We start from the raw sequence: 21,372 nt of genomic DNA, 5'->3' as shown, positions 1-21,372 counted from the left end.
TCCATACAATAACACCACTCATTACTTAGTCAGTGCTACTGTCAGTTTGTAAGAAGAGGAGATTTAATTGTGTTTGCTTGAAGGTGACAGTCATTGTTTCAATGGTTAGATCTGACAGAACGAGGCACACAGTCCAGCAGCATTTACACAAAGAAAGATTCAAGTATTTGACTGAACGGTGTTACGACAGTTACAGGCGCTCTCCTGATACAAACAGAATTCACTGGCACTAATTCCATAAACGGTTTATTTTCAAATTCCTCACATCTTCTCTCGCTTTGTTCAACTTCTGCTCATTTCTTCAGCTTCTTCTGTGCTGCTTTCTTCTTCACCAGTTGTAACCGTTTCATGGCGTTAAGCTGGGACTCCTGGGATGTCGGTGCTTTGTCCCCCGGGGCGGCCTTTGACCCGTTCCCATTGTTCCCGTTCCCGTTCCCGTTATTGCCTCCGTTCCCTCCTGTCCCTACCTGGGAGCCGCTAGGGGAGCCACCACCTGATGATGAAGAGCCTTTCCCTTGGTTTTCTCCACTTGTCGAACGGTTCAGCGGCTGCTTACCCAGAGTCAGGGGGGGTGGAGGTTTCAGAGGAACCTGGCCAGAGCCGTTTCCGTTGCCGCTCCCAGCTATCTTTGCACTTCCAAGTCCCGACTTGGCTCCTGTAAGCCCAGACAGACCAACAGGTTTCTGACCAGAGGGAGCTGTCAAGGTCTTGTGGCTCCCACTCGGGCCTGAGGAACCCAGTTTGGAGCTGGCAGGAAGAGACGGATTTGTTTTGGCACCAAATGCAGCCCAGCCAGTAAGAGCACTGCCTGAGGAGGAGGAGCTGCTGCTGGGGGGGTTGGCTGAGATTGTGGATGCCTGAAAAGATAAACAGTAAACACAAATTAAATAGTGCTGAACTACACTAAAAAATGGCTGAACTTATTTTTGCCTTTCTGCTTTAAGTATTACCTAAAAACTTTGACTGATGTGTTTATGTATAACACATTTGTGAGCTGTACTTTTAATTTGGTTGAGACACGATAGAGAGTTCAGGAAGTATTGTGAAACTGACAAAAGCATTGTTGGTTTTGGTATTTCTGTCGGCTAGAAAAGCCTCAACTTGCTAACCTTAACAAGACTTTAAATGAAAACAGAAACGGAGAAAGGAAACTTGAAAAAGAAGAAAGCACACCCACTCTGAACAGAATGAACATAATCACACCACTGCAGTCTGCATCATTTCATGATGAACTCCAAAAAGTATGCTTAAGAGTTTGAAATCCATCCCCCTGGAGAAATGTTACTGAACTGGACATTTGCCTACGCAGCTGTTGTGTGCATTGGCAGCTATTGCTTGTCTCTCACTCGCTACAAGAAATATCTTTTAGATAGAGAAACTTAGGCCCGACTCAGACCACAGGGTAATTAGGCTGATTTGAGGTCCGATTCCGCCTTCCCGACAATTGCAGGGGAGTTCCCAACTAGAGGCTGCTCGCTACCGATTATCTACCAAGATTATTTTGTAGTGCGAGCGGTATAAAGATCCAATATTAACCTCCTCAATCTGCTCAGAGAGCATAAAGGCCACCCCAATTTAATTCAAACATGTTTAATATTTAGGATTTTAAATCTTGATGATAATTTTATAAAAGTGTCTGGCAGGTGTAGTGCATGACCACAATAACCACGAGAGACAAGGCCAGACGGTAGTCAGTGGGGACGGTAGTCAGTGTGGACAGTAGTCAGTGTGGACGGTAGTCAGTGGGGACGGTAGTCAGTGGGGACGGTAGTCAGTGTGGACAGTAGTCAGTGTGGACGGTAGTCAGTGGGGACGGTAGTCAGTGGGGACGGTAGTCAGTGTGGACAGTAGTCAGTGTGGACAGTAGTCAGTGTGGACAGTAGTCAGTGGGGACAGTAGTCAGTAGGGACAGTAGTCAGTGGGGACAGTAGTCAGTAGGGACAGTAGTCAGTGTGGACAGTAGTCAGTGGGGACAGTAGTCAGTGGACAGTAGTCAGTAGGGACAGTAGTCAGTAGGGACAGTAGTCAGTAGGGACAGTAGTCAGTAGGGACAGTAGTCAGTGGGGACAGTAGTCAGTGGGGACAGTAGTCAGTGGGGACAGTAGTCAGTGTGGACAGTAGTCAGTGTGGACAGTAGTCAGTAGGGACAGTAGTCAGTGTGGACAGTAGTCAGTGGGGACAGTAGTCAGTAGTCAGTGGGGACAGTAGTCAGTGGGGACAGTAGTCAGTGGGGACAGTAGTCAGTGGGGACAGTAGTCAGTGGGGACAGTAGTCAGTGTGGACAGTAGTCAGTAGGGACAGTAGTCAGTGTGGACAGTAGTCAGTAGGGACAGTAGTCAGTGGGGACAGTAGTCAGTGTGGACAGTAGTCAGTGTGGACAGTAGTCAGTGGACAGTAGTCAGTGGGGACAGTAGTCAGTAGGGACAGTAGTCAGTGTGGACAGTAGTCAGTGTGGACAGTAGTCAGTAGGGACAGTAGTCAGTAGGGACAGTAGTCAGTGTGGACAGTAGTCAGTAGGGACAGTAGTCAGTAGGGACAGTAGTCAGTGTGGACAGTAGTCAGTGTGGACAGTAGTCAGTGTGGACAGTAGTCAGTAGGGACAGTAGTCAGTAGGGACAGTAGTCAGTAGGGACAGTAGTCAGTGTGGACAGTAGTCAGTGTGGACAGTAGTCAGTAGTCAGTGGACAGTAGTCAGTGTGGACAGTAGTCAGTGGGGACAGTAGTCAGTGGGGACAGTAGTCAGTGTGGACAGTAGTCAGTAGGGACAGTAGTCAGTGTGGACAGTAGTCAGTGTGGACAGTAGTCAGTAGGGACAGTAGTCAGTGTGGACAGTAGTCAGTGGGGACAGTAGTCAGTGGGGACAGTAGTCAGTGGGGACAGTAGTCAGTGGGGACAGTAGTCAGTGTGAACAGTAGTCAGTGGGGACAGTAGTCAGTGGGGACAGTAGTCAGTAGTCAGTGTGGACAGTAGTCAGTGGGGACAGTAGTCAGTGGGGACAGTAGTCAGTGGGGACAGTAGTCAGTAGTCAGTGTGGACAGTAGTCAGTGGGGACAGTAGTCAGTGGGGACAGTAGTCAGTGTGGACAGTAGTCAGTAGTCAGTGTGGACAGTAGTCAGTGGGGACAGTAGTCAGTGGGGACAGTAGTCAGTGTGGACAGTAGTCAGTAGTCAGTGTGGACAGTAGTCAGTGGGGACAGTAGTCAGTGGGGACAGTAGTCAGTGGGGACAGTAGTCAGTGTGGACAGTAGTCAGTAGTCAGTGTGGACAGTAGTCAGTGGGGACAGTAGTCAGTGGGGACAGTAGTCAGTGGGGACAGTAGTCAGTGTGGACAGTAGTCAGTAGTCAGTGTGGACAGTAGTCAGTGGGGACAGTAGTCAGTGGGGACAGTAGTCAGTGGGGACAGTAGTCAGTGGGGACAGTAGTCAGTGTGGACAGTAGTCAGTAGTCAGTGTGGACAGTAGTCAGTAGTCAGTGGGGACAGTAGTCAGTGTGGACAGTAGTCAGTAGTCAGTGGGGACAGTAGTCAGTGTGGACAGTAGTCAGTAGTCAGTGGGGACAGTAGTCAGTGTGGACAGTAGTCAGTGGCGGCAGGACCCAAGCCTCTCTGCTCACAGTATTAAAGTCGTACATTTAAACACCAGCTCCATTGTTTACACAAGGTCACATGAGGTGGTGCGTTCCTCTGCCAGGCATGATAATCTTAATAAAATCCTGTAGATTATTTTCATATCTTTTAGCGTGTGCATGCTTGAGAGCGAAGCATATCCGTTAAATTTCTCTTTATGCACGTGATGCTACCCGATTTCAAAATGAGGTAGGATTTTAAAACTCCTGTAGTCCTGTACTCCTGTAGTTTTTGGTGCATCTACAACCTACAGTGTTTAGTGGACACATACCTTTACTTCAGCTCTTTTGAAGGCCTGGAAGGTGTTGGTTGTGTCAGGCTTGGTTTTAATCTCTGTCTTCTTAACCATGGTGTCTTTTACCACCGGTGCCGATGATGCAGAGGCAGGGGACGGCTTCTGTGGAGGTTTCTGGGCCTGGGGGACACCAAGATAAAATATGTTTTAGGCTGAGAAAATACTTCTATAAAAACAATAACCATCAAACAGACTGATTAGTAATGGAAAAGTGATGATTGGCTGAAAAATATTTCCCTCACCATGCGTTTCATTTGCCTGGTGCAGCGGGCACAATACCACACCAGCCGAGGATCGTTCACTTCTTTGTCCGTCACCTGGGGCTTGTGACAGTCCTGGTGATACAGATTATGGCACTCCTGGCACTCAACCAGTTGGTTCCCCATGGTCACCGTCATTTGCCTTACGATGTTAAAAAAAAAAAAAAAAAAACACAGCAAAGTGAAAATGTGAATGGTAATGCAAGTTAGTTTAACATTCATGTTTATCTTTCTATTCTCAAATATGAAGCAGAATAAAAAATAGTGATAGTTAAACTTAAAGCCCACGAACACTCTGAAGCTCATTTGGCTAATTTGCTTATCATAAAGATTTACCTGCAAACCACACAAGCCAGTCCCATTTCCATGGCAAAGTCATCAGCGTTGGTCTCGTCATCATTTATGTTTGGCAGAAGGTCCTTGCTCGTCTGAACGGTTATTGGCGACGCACGATTCTCCTGTTTCTCCAAACGAGGCTTTTTCGGAGGGTCCACATCGCCCAAATCAACCCTGACCTGTGTGTGGGTAAGACACACCACGAGTAACAGCATAGTTAAGCTATAGCCAATGTATGCATGTTTTTATATTTCTTATATCTGGAATATTGGACCCTTCATCATGCAATCAGCACTCAAACAGTTTGGATCTGTTTTCTTTTTCTTTTACTAAACTATAATGCTGAAGGTGGAAAGACGCTTCAAAACCAAAACATTTGGAGGAAAAAAAGAGTTGTCCTTCCAGCCATCTTGATTTTCATTATAAAATAAGAGCTACATATCATTTTGATCATGACTCACTATGACTTGATAGCTTTCACAGTTTCAATCTCATACTTGATAAATGTTCACGCAGCAAACAGGCTTAAAAACAGTCAAATTGGGAAACAAAGAATGTATTTTGGAGGGTTTGTTTTCCTAGTAGGATCATGGATGTCAGTATCTTATTGGCTCCTCTTTGCATGAAAGACAATGTCAAAAGAGTTGAGTGTTACGTCCTTCTTATCACAACAAAAGGATAAAAAAAAAAAACGGCATCTCATACCTTCTCAGCGGGTCTCTTCTCAACCTCTTTCTTGCTCTTTTCTGAGCTGGATTTGCTACTCCCGCTGCTGCTGCTGGAAGACGAGGAGCTTGAGGAGGACTTGGAGTCCTGTTTGCTTAAACTCAGTTTTGACACAGACCCCTTGGACACCTCTATATCCTAAGAACACACACAGCGATGACACAGAACACTTAGCATTTAGTTGAAAATTACAAATGAACATTGGCGACACACAAAGACATAAACGTGAGGATTTTCTTACTTTCTGTAATAAACGGTAAGACGAGTCGCTTCCTCTTGAAAGGGAATCGTCAAGTAAAGCTTTGAGTTTCTCGGCTGAGTCTTTACTTTTGGAGTGCAGGTAACTTAGTCCCTTCAGGAAGATGGGATCCAACTCCAGACTGACAGGCCCAGCCATGGATTCAACTGGGAACCATAAAATAATGACAGACTTTAGACTTCATCAATACAACTCATATAGTTACGTAAGGTCGCACAAATAAACTATTTTGCCAATATAAAAAAAAAAGAGACAAAACAAAAGCTTTAGCTGCAATAAAGACAACTCAGTGCTTGTTTTGCAGCCCTTCTTTTTTTTGTTATTAGATAGTCTTCAGGTCATCTGTCTCACTCAGCAATAATAGATTGGACAATATTTTAAAAGATCTGACTAATAATTGGCAAACATTTTTCTTCAGTGCAGTCTAGTCCTGAACAATGTGTTATCTTACAATCGCTGCTTTAACACTTGAAACATTTGCAATTATGCCAACAAATATGAATAATAAATACATGAAATCGTCTGAGGTTAATGCCAAATGAAGTTGGGAAGAGGAGGCTAGAATAGAGTAAAAAAAAAAGCTATTCCTCTGAAGACAGATGTTGTTCACTTCGATACTTCATTTATCCCGACGAGCTGCACTAAATATGCACTTTTGTTATTCTTTTTGTGGGAGTTGTAGTAAATGTACAAGGAAGGGCTGAAACTAGCCTTCACCTCCGGCTGACTCCAAAATAACCCCCACCAAACTGACTTTGTTTGTCCCTTTTAATATGAAGAAATGAATGATACATTCAGGGTTACTATGTGACGGTGTTACCAGAAACAGAAACAAGAGAGCGCTGTGATAGCGGCAGAGCAGCTAAAGTTACATTTCGCATCAGCTGTTATTTATCATAAACACGTTCGCAAATTACATTATTTAGTTGTACTAAGTTACCTTAAGTCCTGCTCCTGGTAAAAGCCTCCCTGTCACACGGATAATGGCGTTTCGTAAAGAATTAACGGTGGAGCCACAGTTCCTACACAATCACCCAAACAGCCGAGCCGGACGCTTTTTCTTTTGACGTGTGTAACCGCTTAATATGTCCGTCATCTAAACGCACGGAACCTTGTAATGTTTCATTAAAAAAAATAAAAAAAATAATATACAACTTTATTCTCTGTATTTAATACTCAATATTCTAAGTTTAAGAGTCAAACGTTTAAAATTAATGTAGCGTTTATTTAAAAACAAAACAAAACAAAAACAAAACAATAGAGCGGTATGTTTCCAGGGCCGTCAGATGGCGCTGAAGAGCTAGACTAGCTGTGGCACAAGACTCGAAGAAGCAGCACTGTCCCAGGAAGCGGGTACAATAACAACGTGGTTTCATCGCATTTGCCGGTGTACACATACGTGTTATCAAAGCTGTTGTAAGTATTATGTAAATGACATTTTATGCTGCGCACCCGAAATGGCCTTTGAGCTCGCACGTGTTGTTACCATGCTTTGACATACACATGGACATATTTAAAATGCTACTTAGATATAACCCTCTATCTGCTTTTACTCCACAGTACTGTTTTTTGTTTCTGCAATGAAGCACACAGAGGCAAAGCAGCAGCATCCAGCCCTCTATCTGGAAGTTTGCTGCCAACATGAGGAGCCACGTCTCCCGCTGCACACCTCCATAGCCTTGTTTCTGCTCTCCTACTGCGAGTGCAAGTCTTTTTTCAAAGTGTTTCTGGTCTGCACCAAATCTGTCAGCTCTGTGTCACTGAAGAGCCAGTTACCAGAGACTTTGGATGTGTCTGACATTCAGGTGGAGGATCTACCCCGGCTGGTGAGGGGCTGCCGTCTCCCTGCTGTGTTGGATGAGACTGGGAGTCTGTGCAGGGCAGGACTGGCGGTGGTCCTGAGACACATCATCAACAAGACCCTGGAGGCTGACCCTTCGAGAAATGATGTTTTGGCACTGCTGGGGTTCAAGAAGACCTGTTTGAAAGCATGTGCTGAGGTTCGTTGCGAGTAAACAATGGAAATGACGTGCCTGAGTGATTTCACCAGCAAAGATGACAAGGGGCACTTTACAGCATAGACTGAAAAATAATAATAAATAATAATAAATAATAACAAAATGAAATAAAAAATAAATTTACAGTCACTACCTTATCATTTTCTGTATTAGTGAGAAAAAGTGCAACGTCAGACCTATGCATTTCATCTTGTGGCATATAGCAAAATCATAGGAGCTTTGACTTTAAACTGGAGCCGATGTCCTGACTGTATTGCTGCTCTGAATCCAGATTGTTTAATATTGATTTAAAAGGAGGACTTTTTTTTTTTTTTTTTACTGATTCTGTAAGTGTACCTTGTTTCACAATTATATTGTGTCAGTATGTCAACCGGTTTCCAAATTTCATGAAAAGGAATTGCTGAAAATGTATATATCTGGAAGGATAACATAACTTGGTTTCAATCAATGTCTATTGTCTAATGTTTATCTGTCCTTCCTTTCAGGTAAGCAAGTGGACCCGCCTGTGTGAAATCGGCATCCCCTCTGCTGTTGAAGAACACCTCAAAAATCCCTCAAATCAACTCCAGCAGCCACCTCTCCCTATCCTCACCTTAGAGCGTAGGCTAGCAGAGCCTGTCAAAGTCCACAATGATGACAAAATACGCCGACAGAAGCTCCAAGAGCAGAGACGGGACGAAAAAAAGACAGAGTCCAAAGAAGGCCAAGGGGACCCAGAACATGAGTCTGAACCAGGACAGTCACCTCAGGTCCATGATGGACTTGAGCTCAGGGCGGCTCTGGCTAAACTGTCTGTGGATTCAGTTCCCACTTCGACCACCAGAGAGAACTCTGAGATCAGGAAAGTGAAGACAACAGACCTGCCCCCGCTGGAGCATGTGTTTGCTGAAGGACTTTACTTCACTCTAACTGATGTGGTGCTGCTGCCATGCATCTATCACTACTTGGTAAGGGCCTTGGCGTTAATGATTTATGTCTGAGTGTGAACCATTGTGGCAAAAGACCTTAATCTTATTGATTCACCTCATTTAAATGCATAAATACTTGTCAAATGCTCATTTAAGTTTCAAAACGTCCCTTATATTTCCTGTAGACGCTTCAAGCTTTCAATGCGTTGACAAACTGTGACCTTCACAAATTTACTGGAAGCTAAATTCCCATTAGGGTGCTGTGAGCGATGAAGTGAAGCCATAAAAGGCTTTGTCTTTCAACATAAACAGAAGCACACATGAAAGAGGTCTGACATCACCTCGTACTGGATAGAAGATGCCATTCAGGCTGCAGACGCTGCCTCGTGGCTGATTTTTTTTTTTTTTTAGTGTCTTTATTAAGATAACTTTTCATATTGTGCAATGACATGTGATTTTGACAGCCCCGGGCAGGGTGAGCAGGCAGCACACCCAGACAGAAACTCGAGTTAAGGGGACTTGTCTGCAGCACACTTGGCTCAGATTTTCTCAAAGGTGGTCTAGAGGCACCTGGAAAAGAGTGATAACAGTGTAAGGGAGGGTTTCTATTCAAATGCAGCAGGTTGAAATGCATTTCAATGACTTTCTTTTTTTTGGGAACGTTTTTCTCCTTGCAAGAGATTAAGAATTGGTTGGCTTCTTATGTTGACCTCAAAACTCCAAACTTAAAAGAAAAAAAAAAAGTCTGCACGACTTCAAAAGCGTTTGTCCTGAATATTCATAACATTTAATAATTGCATAATTTAGAAGTAAAGTTTGAAGCAGCAGTTAAAGCAAGTACCTGCAGAGGAGACTTCAGTGTGCTATGTCTGTTTAGTCGAGTGGTACATAGTTATTGATCAGGAACGCTACACAGACAGGCAGTGGTGTATTCCCCACCTCCATTTCACCCTCCAGCCGTCACCAACTGTTCCTCGACTGTGGGAATGAACTTGTGGTTCTCACAATGAGGCTTTTAGTAGTCAGCTGTGCTCCAGCGGTTTCCAGTTTCACACTCAGCCTAGCGTGTCTCCTCTCAACGGCCATCACTGTCCGCGACACATGCAAGCTACGGCCGATCCTTTCCACTGCGCCCACTCGTCATGCTGCAGAGTGCCCCCTTCTCCCTCTGTGTCTCTGTCCCCCACAGCTCTTTCTTCTGTCCTCCACACACAGTCGCACCACAGTGGCGCCGCTCCTCTGATCACATCTTTGTTTGTGTCGTTAACCCTCCCTACCTGTCTACGCTGCTCTGATGTTTTTTCCTGTCAGGCCCCCCCTCGTGTCAGTGTGTCCGTGTCCACCAGTGTGAGGGGTGAATTCTGCTGGAACCTGACATGGCCTGACATCTCGCTCCACTGGAGATGGCAGGCCAGATGAGACCCTTAATCAATATCTCATGTTTTCTTTTTTAAACTTTCTCTTTTATTTATTTTTTTATTGTCCTTTATAGAGTTCCCTCCAAACCCATGCTGCAAACACTCTGCATCAGCTTCCACACCTGCTGCGCTGGTACAGCCGTGTCCAGGAGGTTCCTGGGGTCCTCCGGGCAGCCAAGGCATGTGGTGTGACTCTGACCATCCCCCAAGTCCCCCCATCCAGCATCCCAGTGCTGTCAGCAGAGGACGACCCAGCTCATCCACTGGAGCAAGAAGAAAGCCTGGCGATGACCTCACAGCTTCCCTTTGTCGGCGGTCCAAGGCCTACGTTGACTAAACTCAAAGTAAACATCTCCTCACTTGTTTCCCATCACACATTACTTCTCTGCGTTTTCCAAATGTGTTTGCTTTAACAAACACTTTAAATACTGGGAGCTGTCTCCCGGTGTCCCTTCAGAGGAAAGATAGCATGTTTGTCAGCCTCCAACTGGTTGTTATCTGTTATCCCTGTAATTTCAAGCAGCCATTTTCTGCTGATTGTGCCTTTAAGAATGTGGCTCTAAGTTAATGTTTTGGCTCCTGGCAGACACTCCTAATTGTTGCATTTTTTTCTTCCTCGTTCTGCAAGTGCTTGAATGTTAAATGCTTCCAGTCACAGAATTAACATTTTAAGTGGGAAAAGTTGTAGGATGCTTGTCTGTTTACAAGATTTTCTTCTCGCAGAGGTTGTTTTGTATGAAAATCTATTTATCAAACCAGACAAACTAGCATCCTGTTCTTCAAGGAATAACGGAATCTGTTTGTAGTTATAGTATTTCACTGCCCTCGGAGCATTCTAAAATGCAAAATTCATATTCTCAGAGGATCCTGTTGCCACTTAGAAAGTGCAGACAGTGCACATTCAGCTTAGCCCCAGTTCAGGTGCAATAAAAAAAAATATAACGATGTATCCAGTCCAAACCATAACTAAGTTTTATAGCTAGTTTTATAAGTAGTTTATAGTAATAGCTGAACATCAAAGTGTACAGAGGCAAGACGGCACACAAAACCAGCATAATATGTCCACGCTGTCGAAATGCAGTTCCCTCAGGAAGAATTGGCAAGACACACCCCACCCTCGCAGAAAGTCCCATACATTTATACCTTTCTTAGCTTTATGGCGTTCGAAACATTAACCCTGCGTAATGTTTTGGACCGGCTCTTCCAGCAGCTGTTTAGAAGGAGTCTCACCCCTCACTAACCTCTCATAATGAGCCTTCAGACTGTTCACTCTCAGCGATTTCCTGCTGGCTAAAGTTTCTGTAACAATGTGATTTTTAAAGTGATGGGAGAAGAGGAGGCTGAGATAAGGGGGCTTTGGTGAGGCGGAGTGAGCTGGGTGGTCAGGGTGGGATGTGTCTCCAACATGCCATGTTGACAGATGAAATTCGTTTGGCCACAGATGTGCTCAAATGACAGTTTTCAGGGCAGGTGGAAATCAGACATTAAAACTGAGAGGAATGTGTGCAGCAGACGTATACATGCACACACACACACAAACACAATGGCCACCATTCTCTCTGTGCCTGGAGGGATTACAAGGATGGCTGCGTGTCGCCACCATCATGTCTGCACTGCAGCTGTTGTGTTGTCTTGGCCAATGTGCTTTGTGCCTGTGTGTGTGTGTGTGTGTGTGTGTGCATATTTCCTCATATATATATATATATATATATATATATATATATATGACTGTGTGTGTCCCTTGGCAAGTGCATGGAGATGGAGGTCTGCCGTCTGATGTGGTGACACGCGATCCTTCACCGCTGCTAACCAGAGACACCAGGCTCATCTTGCTACACTATCCACAGCACAAATGGCTCATAAACTCTCCCCTTTTTTTCTCACCCCAGTTAACACACACTGATGCAGTCCAGTCAAACTGCCCATGCATTAGTGTGCAATGAGCTGTAGAGGCACAGGCCGTGATGCAGATGTAAACAAAAGGGTATAGACCAATATGCAGGGCTAAACCTTGGTTCCCTTTTGCTCACATATTGATTGACAGGTCTTTAAAAGCAGGTGGCGGCATCAACAACACTTCAGTCTGTAAAAGTCTCACGAATGACGTGTAAAAGATTTGGATTTTCGCAACTTGTCCCATGAAATGAAGTGGAGCACTGTTATACATAATATACTACCTCGTTAATCTTACATTTCATTTGAATTCCATTTTGAAGCTACAATTTGGGATGCTTTTCTATTTACTTGAATAACTTTTTCAGACATGTCTATTGATATTTCCTGACTGATGTCGATATTGTGGAGAGAAAAAAATCTGATGCCAATATATTTGCTGATATCTTTCTTAGATCTATGTTCAACCTGGAGAGATAGATAGGTAAATAAAAAGATGTATAACAAAGACAAGATGGTCACTTAACTGGAGAGTAACTGATGTATAGGCGGTTGCATATATGAAAAAAAACACCTAACCCTAAAAAAATTCTAACAAAAGGTTTCTCAGCTGTTTTTTGTAGTATTAAGTGTCCTTAATAACATACTAAAAGTTGACCAAAATTTGACCACTAGAAAGGTGTAATTTTCAAGATGGTGTCCAAGATGGGCAGGAAACCCTTAAAATATCCTAACTCCTTCATTATTTGACCTAGCCAAGTAATCTTGGTGTCTAACCCCATGTTTTCTGGGTCTATGAATCCATTGGACTTGTCTAAATTGCACTGACATGATTACAAACTTATGGAATACATGGTTTTGTGAGATTACTGTAAGGTTTTATCTTTGTTTGGGGTGAACCAGACATGTAAACGATTTAGCCATACCCAAAAAGCGTATAATTGCCTAATACTGCGATACAGTAAGTAACATGTGAATGACATCTTGTCTGCACCACAGCTTGGAAGTTTCAGATTTTATTATTATTAGCCATGTAGTACCTTTAATCAGATAAGCTGAGGTCAATCATGTGAAGGCAAACGTTGAGCTGTTAGGAAAACTTTTCACATGAGAGATGAATGGGAATACTCACTCCACAAGCCTTTTACAGGCTCTATATAAGCTCATACTTCCAATTCTAACTGACTTCTCATCAAAGAAACAAAGGGAAAAGGAAGTGCCTTACCTTGTACACTTGAGTATCAAGCTGTGCGGGGGTATGTGCGCTGTGCTGGTGGCACATTTGTTTTGTCTTTAGGGAGTAATAAGTGCACCAGCAGTGTTTCTCCTCAGGCGTAGCTTTAGATCAGTGTGAGTAAGGGGACACAGGGCTTGTTCAAGAACAGTTCTCTTTGAATCACTCCATTACAACCACCTCAAGGCTGAAGAGGGGTTTCTATGGTAACGTGTGTAACTATGTGTGTGTTTGTGTGTTCCAACCGCCCCCCCCCCCCCCCCCAGGAAAATGGCATCGAGGCAGTGTTCGCTCCTCATCCTTGCCCTGCCTGGACCCTTCCATGGGAGAGTTTACCCACAGCTATCAACCCTACTGAAGGTAAAGTCAAATTTGTGCCCTGTGGCTCCTTTTTTTTTTTGCTTCTCCATTTTTGATTGTCCTTTTCTGCCCTTCTGACTTTCACTCTTTTTTCAGCTTGAGATTAAATGTCAAATATGTAATTTATTTCAAGGATAGCCCCTTAAGATGCGTCATCTCCTTTTTCAAGGGGGTCCGTACAAAACATGAATTAATCATCATAATACAAAATCTAAATAAAAGGTAAATCCAAAACATAATACCAAACATTTAAACACAGAGACACCCACACCACAAACACAAACACACTCACATTCACTCACACTTAATGCTCCCCCAAATGATTTTCATATTTTTTTTTAAATATCTTCTTTTTTCCTCTGCTTTCACTGCTCCCACCACGTCTTAAATCTCCTCCTGTCATCACGTTTATCGCCCTCGTCTCTAACTGACCTCTCCACTCACTCTCTTTTTGCGATTTACAACTTTTATCGATACTGTATATGGAGCCAGAGTGTGGAATGTGCATAAATATTTGGATAAGGCTCCCACTCTTACTGTAGCCTGGTGATTTTCAGTGGCACCTCACCGCCCCCCCACCCACCCCCACCCACCCCCACCCACCGCCTGAAAACAAAAATATTAGCCTCTGACACATCGCAGTGCTCTCAGCTCAGCCTCAGCTGGATGAGCTTCCCCATGAGGCCTCCTAATTAATTTTAAAGTACTCATCTCAATGTTTTAGCCGATTCTATGTGTGGAAAAGTCTGTGGCGTAGAAACAGCTGACTCGGCTCAGGAGAAACACACAGATTTGCACACACTGGAGGCGCAAACAAATAATGTGCAACATGGAACTTGTTCCTTAGTGGGTGCTGCTGATTGTAGTAAGAGCAGGAGCTAATTGTTGCCTCAGGTTGCACTGCTGAAGCATAGAGAAGAAATCTCTGTTTCCTTTCTCTCCCCTGCATTGCTTTTCTTCTTGTTCCTGAGATATCTCTCTGTAGTGATGCTAAACACTCTGAGCACATGCAGAGCAGAATCTACATGTCATTGGTCGTATAATCATTTCCTTTTCTGTTTATAGTAGTGTTAAGCATTGATTTCTTGCCTCCCTTCTGTTCCACTACCTGCTGTGTTCTTCCACTTGACATGAAACTAGAAAGCTGTTTCATTATTTTATATTTGGATGCTTAAGTTCAGCTTCCTCCCTCTTTCATCTCCTGTGTTTGTGCAGGCCTCACGTTCAATTCATTACTGCTGCGGAGTCCTTAGAGTCTAAATGAACTATAGAAGAACCTTCAAACCAACCGTGAACAGAAATGAGTCGCAAATGAGCTCAGACTTTGTTTAATTTCTGTAGGACATTTTGGACACATGATGATTAATTTGTATTGCTTTATCTTTCATTTCTTGTTTCTAATTATTTTTTATCGTCCATCTTGTATTTAATTGTTAATTTGATTGACTTCATATTGGTGTGAGTTAGTCTCTTAATCCTTTTGAACATTCTAACTTCAGTGTATTAGTTCCTTGCTTATGAAGCACTTTGAACTACACTTGAATTTGTCCTTAAAGGTCCCATATTATGCTTTTTCTGGTTTTATATGCTCTTTAGTGTGTTTTCCAAGTGTCCTGTGCATGTTTAGGCACATCTATGTGCAAAAATTCAAAGTCTGCGGAAACGTGGCTTCTCCTACGTCCTCCTGTTAGCTGTAGCATTAGCTGCATGTAACGCTCGGTTCTAGCCCCTTTCGATAAAGATTTGTGAGTCCGGCGTCATTGTCAGTGTGAGATCACACTGACCAATCAGAGCAGACTTGGCCCACGTGGGGTCTAACAGTGTGGGCTCAGCAGAGCGTAGCTGACGGACTCAGAGCGGAGAGGGAGCAAGGAGGAGCAGTACATGAAAACAGACACTTTTTTTCAAACTTTAGCTATTGTGAACGTACAAAAGTAGGTACATAGATTAAATACCTTATTTTCCGCACTATAAGGCGCACCGGATTATAAGGCGCACCTTCAATGAATGGCCTATTTTAGAACTGTTTTCATATATAGGGCGCACCGGATTATAAGGCGCATAGAATAGAAGATACTGCAGTCAAACGTTTGACTGGGGTTGCGTTATGCATCCACTAGATGGAGCTGTGCTAAAGGGAATGTCAACAAAACAGTCAGATAAAGTCAAACTTTATTAAGCGTTCTGACAACTCCGTTCACTCCCATGGTAACGATGTTCAAACGTTAATGTGCATATTCACAATATCTCCCAGCCTTGTTCACTCTTCTCCCAAACGTGGAGGGGAACTTTTCCCTGATTCAGTAAACACGTCGTAAAAGAAACAGTCTGATACCACTAAATCAAACGTTAGTGCATTCACAATATAGTAACTCTCGAAATTGTTCAACTTACGTACTTAGCACTTAGTGCATTCACAATAACTCAACGTTGTTCAAACGTTAATGTGCATATTCACAATATCTCCCAGCCTTGTTCAGTTGTAAACACGTAAAAGAAACACAGTCTGATACCGCTAATTCAAACGTTAGTGCATAACTCAACATTGTTCAGTTACGTATAACACGTAAAGCTCACTTTTTCAGTTCATTCCCCGTCCACGAATCCCTCGAATTCTTCTTCTTCAGTGTCCGAATTGAACAGTTGGGCGAGTACGGCATCCAACATGCCCGGCTCCCTCTCGTCATTATCCGAGTCAGTGTCGCTGAGCGCCGTGTACAACCAGTATGGATCAACCAATTAACCAATTGATCCATATATAAGGCGCACCGGATTATAAGGCGCACTGTCGTTTTTTGAGAAAATTAAAGGCTTTTAAGTGCGCCTTATAGTGCGGAAAATACGGTATATGAACCCCAAAAAGGGCAGAATATGGGCTCTTGAAGATTCTCTATAACAAAAAAAAAATCCAGTATAGTTGATTGATTGATTTATTAAACAAATCAGTACACTTCTGATTACTGTGGGGTTTTTTCTCTTAAGTTAAAGAAAAACATTCACAAAAATCTTTTTTTTTGTATCACTTTTTAATTATTGTTTTTCTTTGGTGTTGTAAATATTGCACACTCAGATATTGATCCAGTATGACTTCATGATTTAGGCCCCGTTTCCACCTAGTGTTATTTCCGGGCAGTAAAGCGCTGACTGTGCGCTCGGCAGTGTTTGCATGAAGCATTATTCTGTGCGCTGAGAATAAAAGCGCTGCACATCTGTCCTATACATTGCCCATCAGTGTGTTCACAATGGGCAATGTATGACAGACACTGCTCCATTCATTTTTACTGCATGTTTTATATTTTACATCGTTTATTCCCTGATCCGACACGGAGCAAAGAGGATGTGGCTAAAAGACGACCCGTAGACAGCAAAGCTACAGGGAATTTCATACATGTGGAAAAGAGTGTCGCTGATGTCAACGGCGCCTTTCTGAAAAGTTTAAAGATTTTCAACTTGAGTGCTCGGAGCAGCCACTCAAAAAATGTGGAGCGCTAGGAAAAAAGATGCTGGGCGCTGCGTTTTTTTCTCCAGGCAGCCACTCTCTGCTGCGAACGCTCTCTCCTCATTGAAACAATTGAAAAAAGACGCTGGCGCTCAGAAAGAAACTCTAAGTGGACACTGGGCCTTATGTTTATGTTTATGTTTATCCTGTCACTTTATTTGTTTTTGTAGTTACACAATGCAGGCAGCTATTTAAAGGTCCCATATTATGCTTTTTCTGGTTTTATATGCTCTTTAGTGTGTTTTCCAAGTGTCCTGTGCATGTTTAGGCACATCTATTTGCAAAAATTCAAAGTCTGCGGAAACGTGGCTTCTCCTACGTCCTCCTGTTAGCTGTAGCATTAGCTGTATGTAACGCTCGGTTCTACCCCCCCTCGATAAAGATTTGTCAGTCCGACGTCATTGTCAGTGTGAGATCACTGATCTAAGCCCATTGGCTCGTTGTGGCAAGCCCTGCAACTCATGTTGAAATTTCCAAGAAGCGTGCTGAGCAACTGACCAATAACGACAGAGCGGATCGGCAGACCAATCAGAGCAGACTTGGCCCACGTGGGGTCTAACAGTGTGGGCTCAACAGAGTGTAGCTGACGGACTCAGAGCGTAGAGGGAGCAAGGAGGAGCAGTACATGAAAACAGACACTTCTTTCGTACTTTAGCTATTGTGAACGTACAAAAGTAGGTACATAGATTAAATATACGAACCCCAAAAAGAGCAGAATATGGGCTCTTTAAGTAATGCGCCACTTTTTGAGCACCTTTTGTTACCTTTTCATGGATTTTCTATTATGCTCCTTCTTCATTGTTGTAGACTTGGAGAACAATGTGTATGAAGAACTATGAGTGCCATTACCGAGAACTCAGCATGCTTGAACACCCTCAAACACAGAAGTATTAGTTCTAGTGAAAGGCAACATTTCAAATGATCGTGTATCACTTCAAGTACAACCTGCTGGAGTAGAGTCAAAACAATGGAAGACAGAAATATCCGTCTTCGTTTTCGACCACTCTGTACTGGATGTAATTTGTAAAGCCAATTGTAGTATATTGATGTAGTTCCACAGAACAACTTAATAACCTCTTTTCTATCCCAGAAAGCCCCACTGACACCCTAACAGAAGTGCTCTTGACAATGTGGGCTACGTATCTATTCAGAGAGCCGGAATCATGGAGAGGGACTACATTTTAGCTGTCCCACTTTTGTCGGCACTCTATGATAAACTGCTCTGTTGATATCTCCTCCTGCAGCATTAGGCCTGTAGGTAGGCGGCCCCGGCGCTTCAGTCCGTTGTAATTAAAGAGATGCAGAGACGAAAGGCAGCCAATTTGTCCTGAGCCCCAGCGCGTGGGCTCTCCCATCTATCTGCTCTCACAGTTTACACAAATGGCTGCACACACACCCACGTGGACAAGTACAACGGGGGAAATTGCAGCACTTTTCCCCTTAGGTTTGCATAAATATTTCCATATCTGGGAAAAAAAAAACAAATGTACCACACAGTCACACACATAAGTGTTTTAAATCTGTTTTATTTATATGTATTAGCTTGTCATTCTCAGCTAGGTGCATATACAGTTCAGTCTGCGAGTACTTGGGCAGCTTTGTTATGGCTCTTTACTCCACAGCCGTGAATTTGAAATGAAGTGCTGACGTTCAGTTTCGTTTTGAGTGTTCACATCCATTTTTACTGAACTGTGAACACATTTTTTTTTTTAGTCCCTTTTTATGCCTTACCCCTGAAGGGTAAAATTGAAGTCCATCATGCAGGTGAACAAAAAACATCTAAAGAATTTGTTACTTTTTGATATCTTAAGACTGCCATTTATCTTTTAATATTTTAAGTTCTCATCTCCTGACAATATGCCATGTGTTGTCTTTTTTTTTTTCTTCTTGTGACCCATCTAATCCGTGTTGAGCGGTTATAAATCCTGTAATATTCTGCTGCTCAGGTATGCACGCTGTACAGAAACAAAGGCACCTCTGTGCATGACAGCTGTTTAGATTTCTGCCCTCTTTGTTTGGAGGTTTGCTTCAGTAAATGGTGTCAGGGGCTGTCTGCAGCAATGTGAATACAGCAATGTAAACACCAATGTGAATACAGGGGCCATTGTACAGAGCAGCCAACGTCTCGTCTGCAGCACTTCACTTAATAGATGGAGGAGGAAGGAGGCAGCGGTGAGGGCAGGCTGGAATGATGGAGTGTGTGGCAGTGGGAGACTGAGATAGGGGAGAGACAGCTTGAAGAGAGACAAGGGTTATGGGCAGAAAACTAAGTGGGGGTGTGGAGGGGGTGAATGAGACCATCAGGCATAAAAAGGGAGGGCTGGGGTTGGAAGTGCATAGTTGTCATGCTTCAGACATGCTGCTATCAGGTCCTCTAGGGTTTGTTTTGGTACATGGAGATGAGATGAGTCGCCATGTCTTTGTCTTAGGTTACAAGAGTCTGACAGAAGTTGAATTGCTGGAGCGAAAACTGGCTCTGTTTGTCTCCGTTTCCCTGCTTCAAATACAGCAGACAGGGGCGTTGAGAATTCACAAAATTCACATATGACTGCTGGGACTTTCTTTGAGATGTTTTAGAAGCAGAAGAAAACTATTACAAGGTACGGTATTTGTTGGTAGGCTGGCTATCCCAGCTTTTATCCCACTCATGATGCATCCCCATTAGAAAAAAAAAACACCCCATGTAAGCAAGACTTCCAGCGGTGATTCCAGGAAGTTACTGTGCCAGGCCCAGAAAAAGTCTCCCTATCACATCACATTGTGATTTTTACAATTCAATTCAATACAAAACTCTGATGAATATATTAAATTATAATTATTAGACAAATTATCCACCCAAAACATCTCTAAAACCTGTCTCTGTTTTTTGATATTTGTATGCTGTCCATTCCATTCCATTCTAACTTAGCGAGCATAATCTTAAATCAGCAGTGCCTGATCAATTCTGGCCAATTTCAGGCAAAAAAAACAACAACTTTCCAGTGTTAAATGTTCTTAAAAACACTTCTAAGGAACTTGTTAGGAAGAAGTGATATATAGACTGTGGCTCAGTTGTTAGAGTCGGTTGCCAACTGGGGTTCGTTCCTCAGCTCCTGCAGCAATATGTACGATGTGTCCTTGTGCAAGAGAATTGCTCCTGCTGCTTTGGCGGCGTATGCATGTGTATGAATGGATTAGTTACTTCTGATGGTCACTTGCATAGCAGCCTCAGTCATCAGGGTATGGGTCGGTGTGACATGGTCAGAAGACTTTAAAAGTGCTGTACAAGCTCAAGTCCAACCATATCCAGCAGATACAGATACAGTAGAATCAATTTGTCATAGATTTTCTATGCAGGCTTCTAATAACAGATCTGATAACAGATGCCTGTGGTGGCTGAAAACATCACTGATGATGAGAACAGCCAGAGTGAACTAAAACAGTTAATTTATGAACACAGAAAAGGTTGTGTCATGGGCCTACCAAGTACGCATTCAATTTGGAGTATAAAGAGATCAGACTTTTACGAATAAGACCTTGCAGGAGGTCGTGTGTTCTCTTCAGTCTTGATACAAAAAGTTTAGTCACAAATTCACACTGTACGCTTGGAAAACGTCCTTCATGATAAGACCCAGCAAGAAGCACAGTGTCCAATAGTAGCTAGCATGTGTTAATCTCTGCAACAGTGACTATTCAGCACTAAAATGTCTATGGAGTGGTTAGGGGTTTCATAGCATCCTGGACAGAATCTAAAGGCGGTTTAGGAAGCTATGTTGCTTCAGATGAGCTGGAACATTTCCTTTTCTCATTCTCAGACATCCTCCTGCAACATCATATTCTTTGAAAGTTAAATCCCAGCAGACCTGTTAGCCACACCGATCGACTTAGCCCACGCCTTTTCTGTGCTGAGCATAAATCTGATGAGTAGTTGAACATCTGTTGTGCTTAGCTTCCAGACACCCCTCACCATATTTGGTTTGGGAATAAGAAGACCTGTAAGATGCATCAGAGCTTGGATATCAATCCAGTAACAACATTGCATTGCTGAATCAGGTAGGTGGATGGGTACTTGGACTTATCCTTAACTTTTTCTTTGACTTGGAATTAGAGAAGTGAAATGTGATGTGATAGGATGTGTCGATTTCATCCACTATGAAATCAGTTCAGGCATAAAATCTCAAAGTCAGATGACGATAATTGGCTTCATTTGAGTCAAGAGTCCACACTTTTGAACTTTCGTTTACATTTGATGAATTTTCTTCGACTAAATATTGACTGAGTGCTCTAAGGACACAGTTCAGCTTCTCTCAGCTGCACTTAATCATTTATAAAGGAAGATTGAAAAATATTCTCTTGGCTTCTATTGATATTTCATTCAAATTTTAATCACACTCTGATGTTACGGTTCCCAAAGTATTTAATTGGGTTTAATCAGTGGGAGATATGTGAGGAAATAGTTTTCCTTATAGTCATATTAATAGTAGTTTGAATCTGTTCAACATGAAATCATTACAGGAGATTAAACAAGATGATCATTCAGGTAGCAAATAGACTTTATAAGTG

General features: G+C 43.0%; 2 protein-coding genes across 2 annotated transcripts in view; one reads left to right on the top strand and one right to left on the bottom strand.

Moving 5' to 3' along the window:
• Window positions 1–41: 41 nt before the first annotated feature.
• Window positions 42–6,586, bottom strand: ints12 (integrator complex subunit 12). Its single transcript, XM_020648449.3, has 7 exons — window positions 6,441–6,586; window positions 5,483–5,646; window positions 5,221–5,379; window positions 4,516–4,694; window positions 4,162–4,321; window positions 3,896–4,039; window positions 42–857 (listed from the first exon to the last, which is right to left on the bottom strand). Exons 2-7 carry the CDS (start codon window positions 5,636–5,638, stop codon window positions 294–296), a joined length of 1,362 nt encoding a protein of 453 aa, XP_020504105.2. The 5' UTR covers window positions 5,639–5,646; window positions 6,441–6,586; the 3' UTR covers window positions 42–293.
• Window positions 6,587–6,798: 212 nt separating this feature from the next.
• Window positions 6,799–21,372, top strand: part of gstcd (glutathione S-transferase, C-terminal domain containing) — a 57,548-nt gene continuing 42,974 nt past the window's right edge. The window contains exons 1-5 of the mRNA XM_020648422.3: window positions 6,799–6,916; window positions 7,061–7,500; window positions 8,004–8,465; window positions 9,919–10,188; window positions 13,238–13,331. Coding sequence (XP_020504078.2) covers window positions 7,081–7,500; window positions 8,004–8,465; window positions 9,919–10,188; window positions 13,238–13,331 — 1,246 coding nt within the window. The 5' untranslated portion in view covers window positions 6,799–6,916; window positions 7,061–7,080. The remainder of the gene's footprint in view (window positions 6,917–7,060; window positions 7,501–8,003; window positions 8,466–9,918; window positions 10,189–13,237; window positions 13,332–21,372) is intronic.

This window comes from Labrus bergylta, chromosome 1 (genome assembly GCF_963930695.1).
Source record: "Labrus bergylta chromosome 1, fLabBer1.1, whole genome shotgun sequence".
Classification (NCBI taxonomy): domain Eukaryota; kingdom Metazoa; phylum Chordata; class Actinopteri; order Labriformes; family Labridae; genus Labrus; species Labrus bergylta.
Note: the sequence above shows the minus strand (reverse complement) of the source record. Positions and strands in the feature narration are given on the sequence as shown.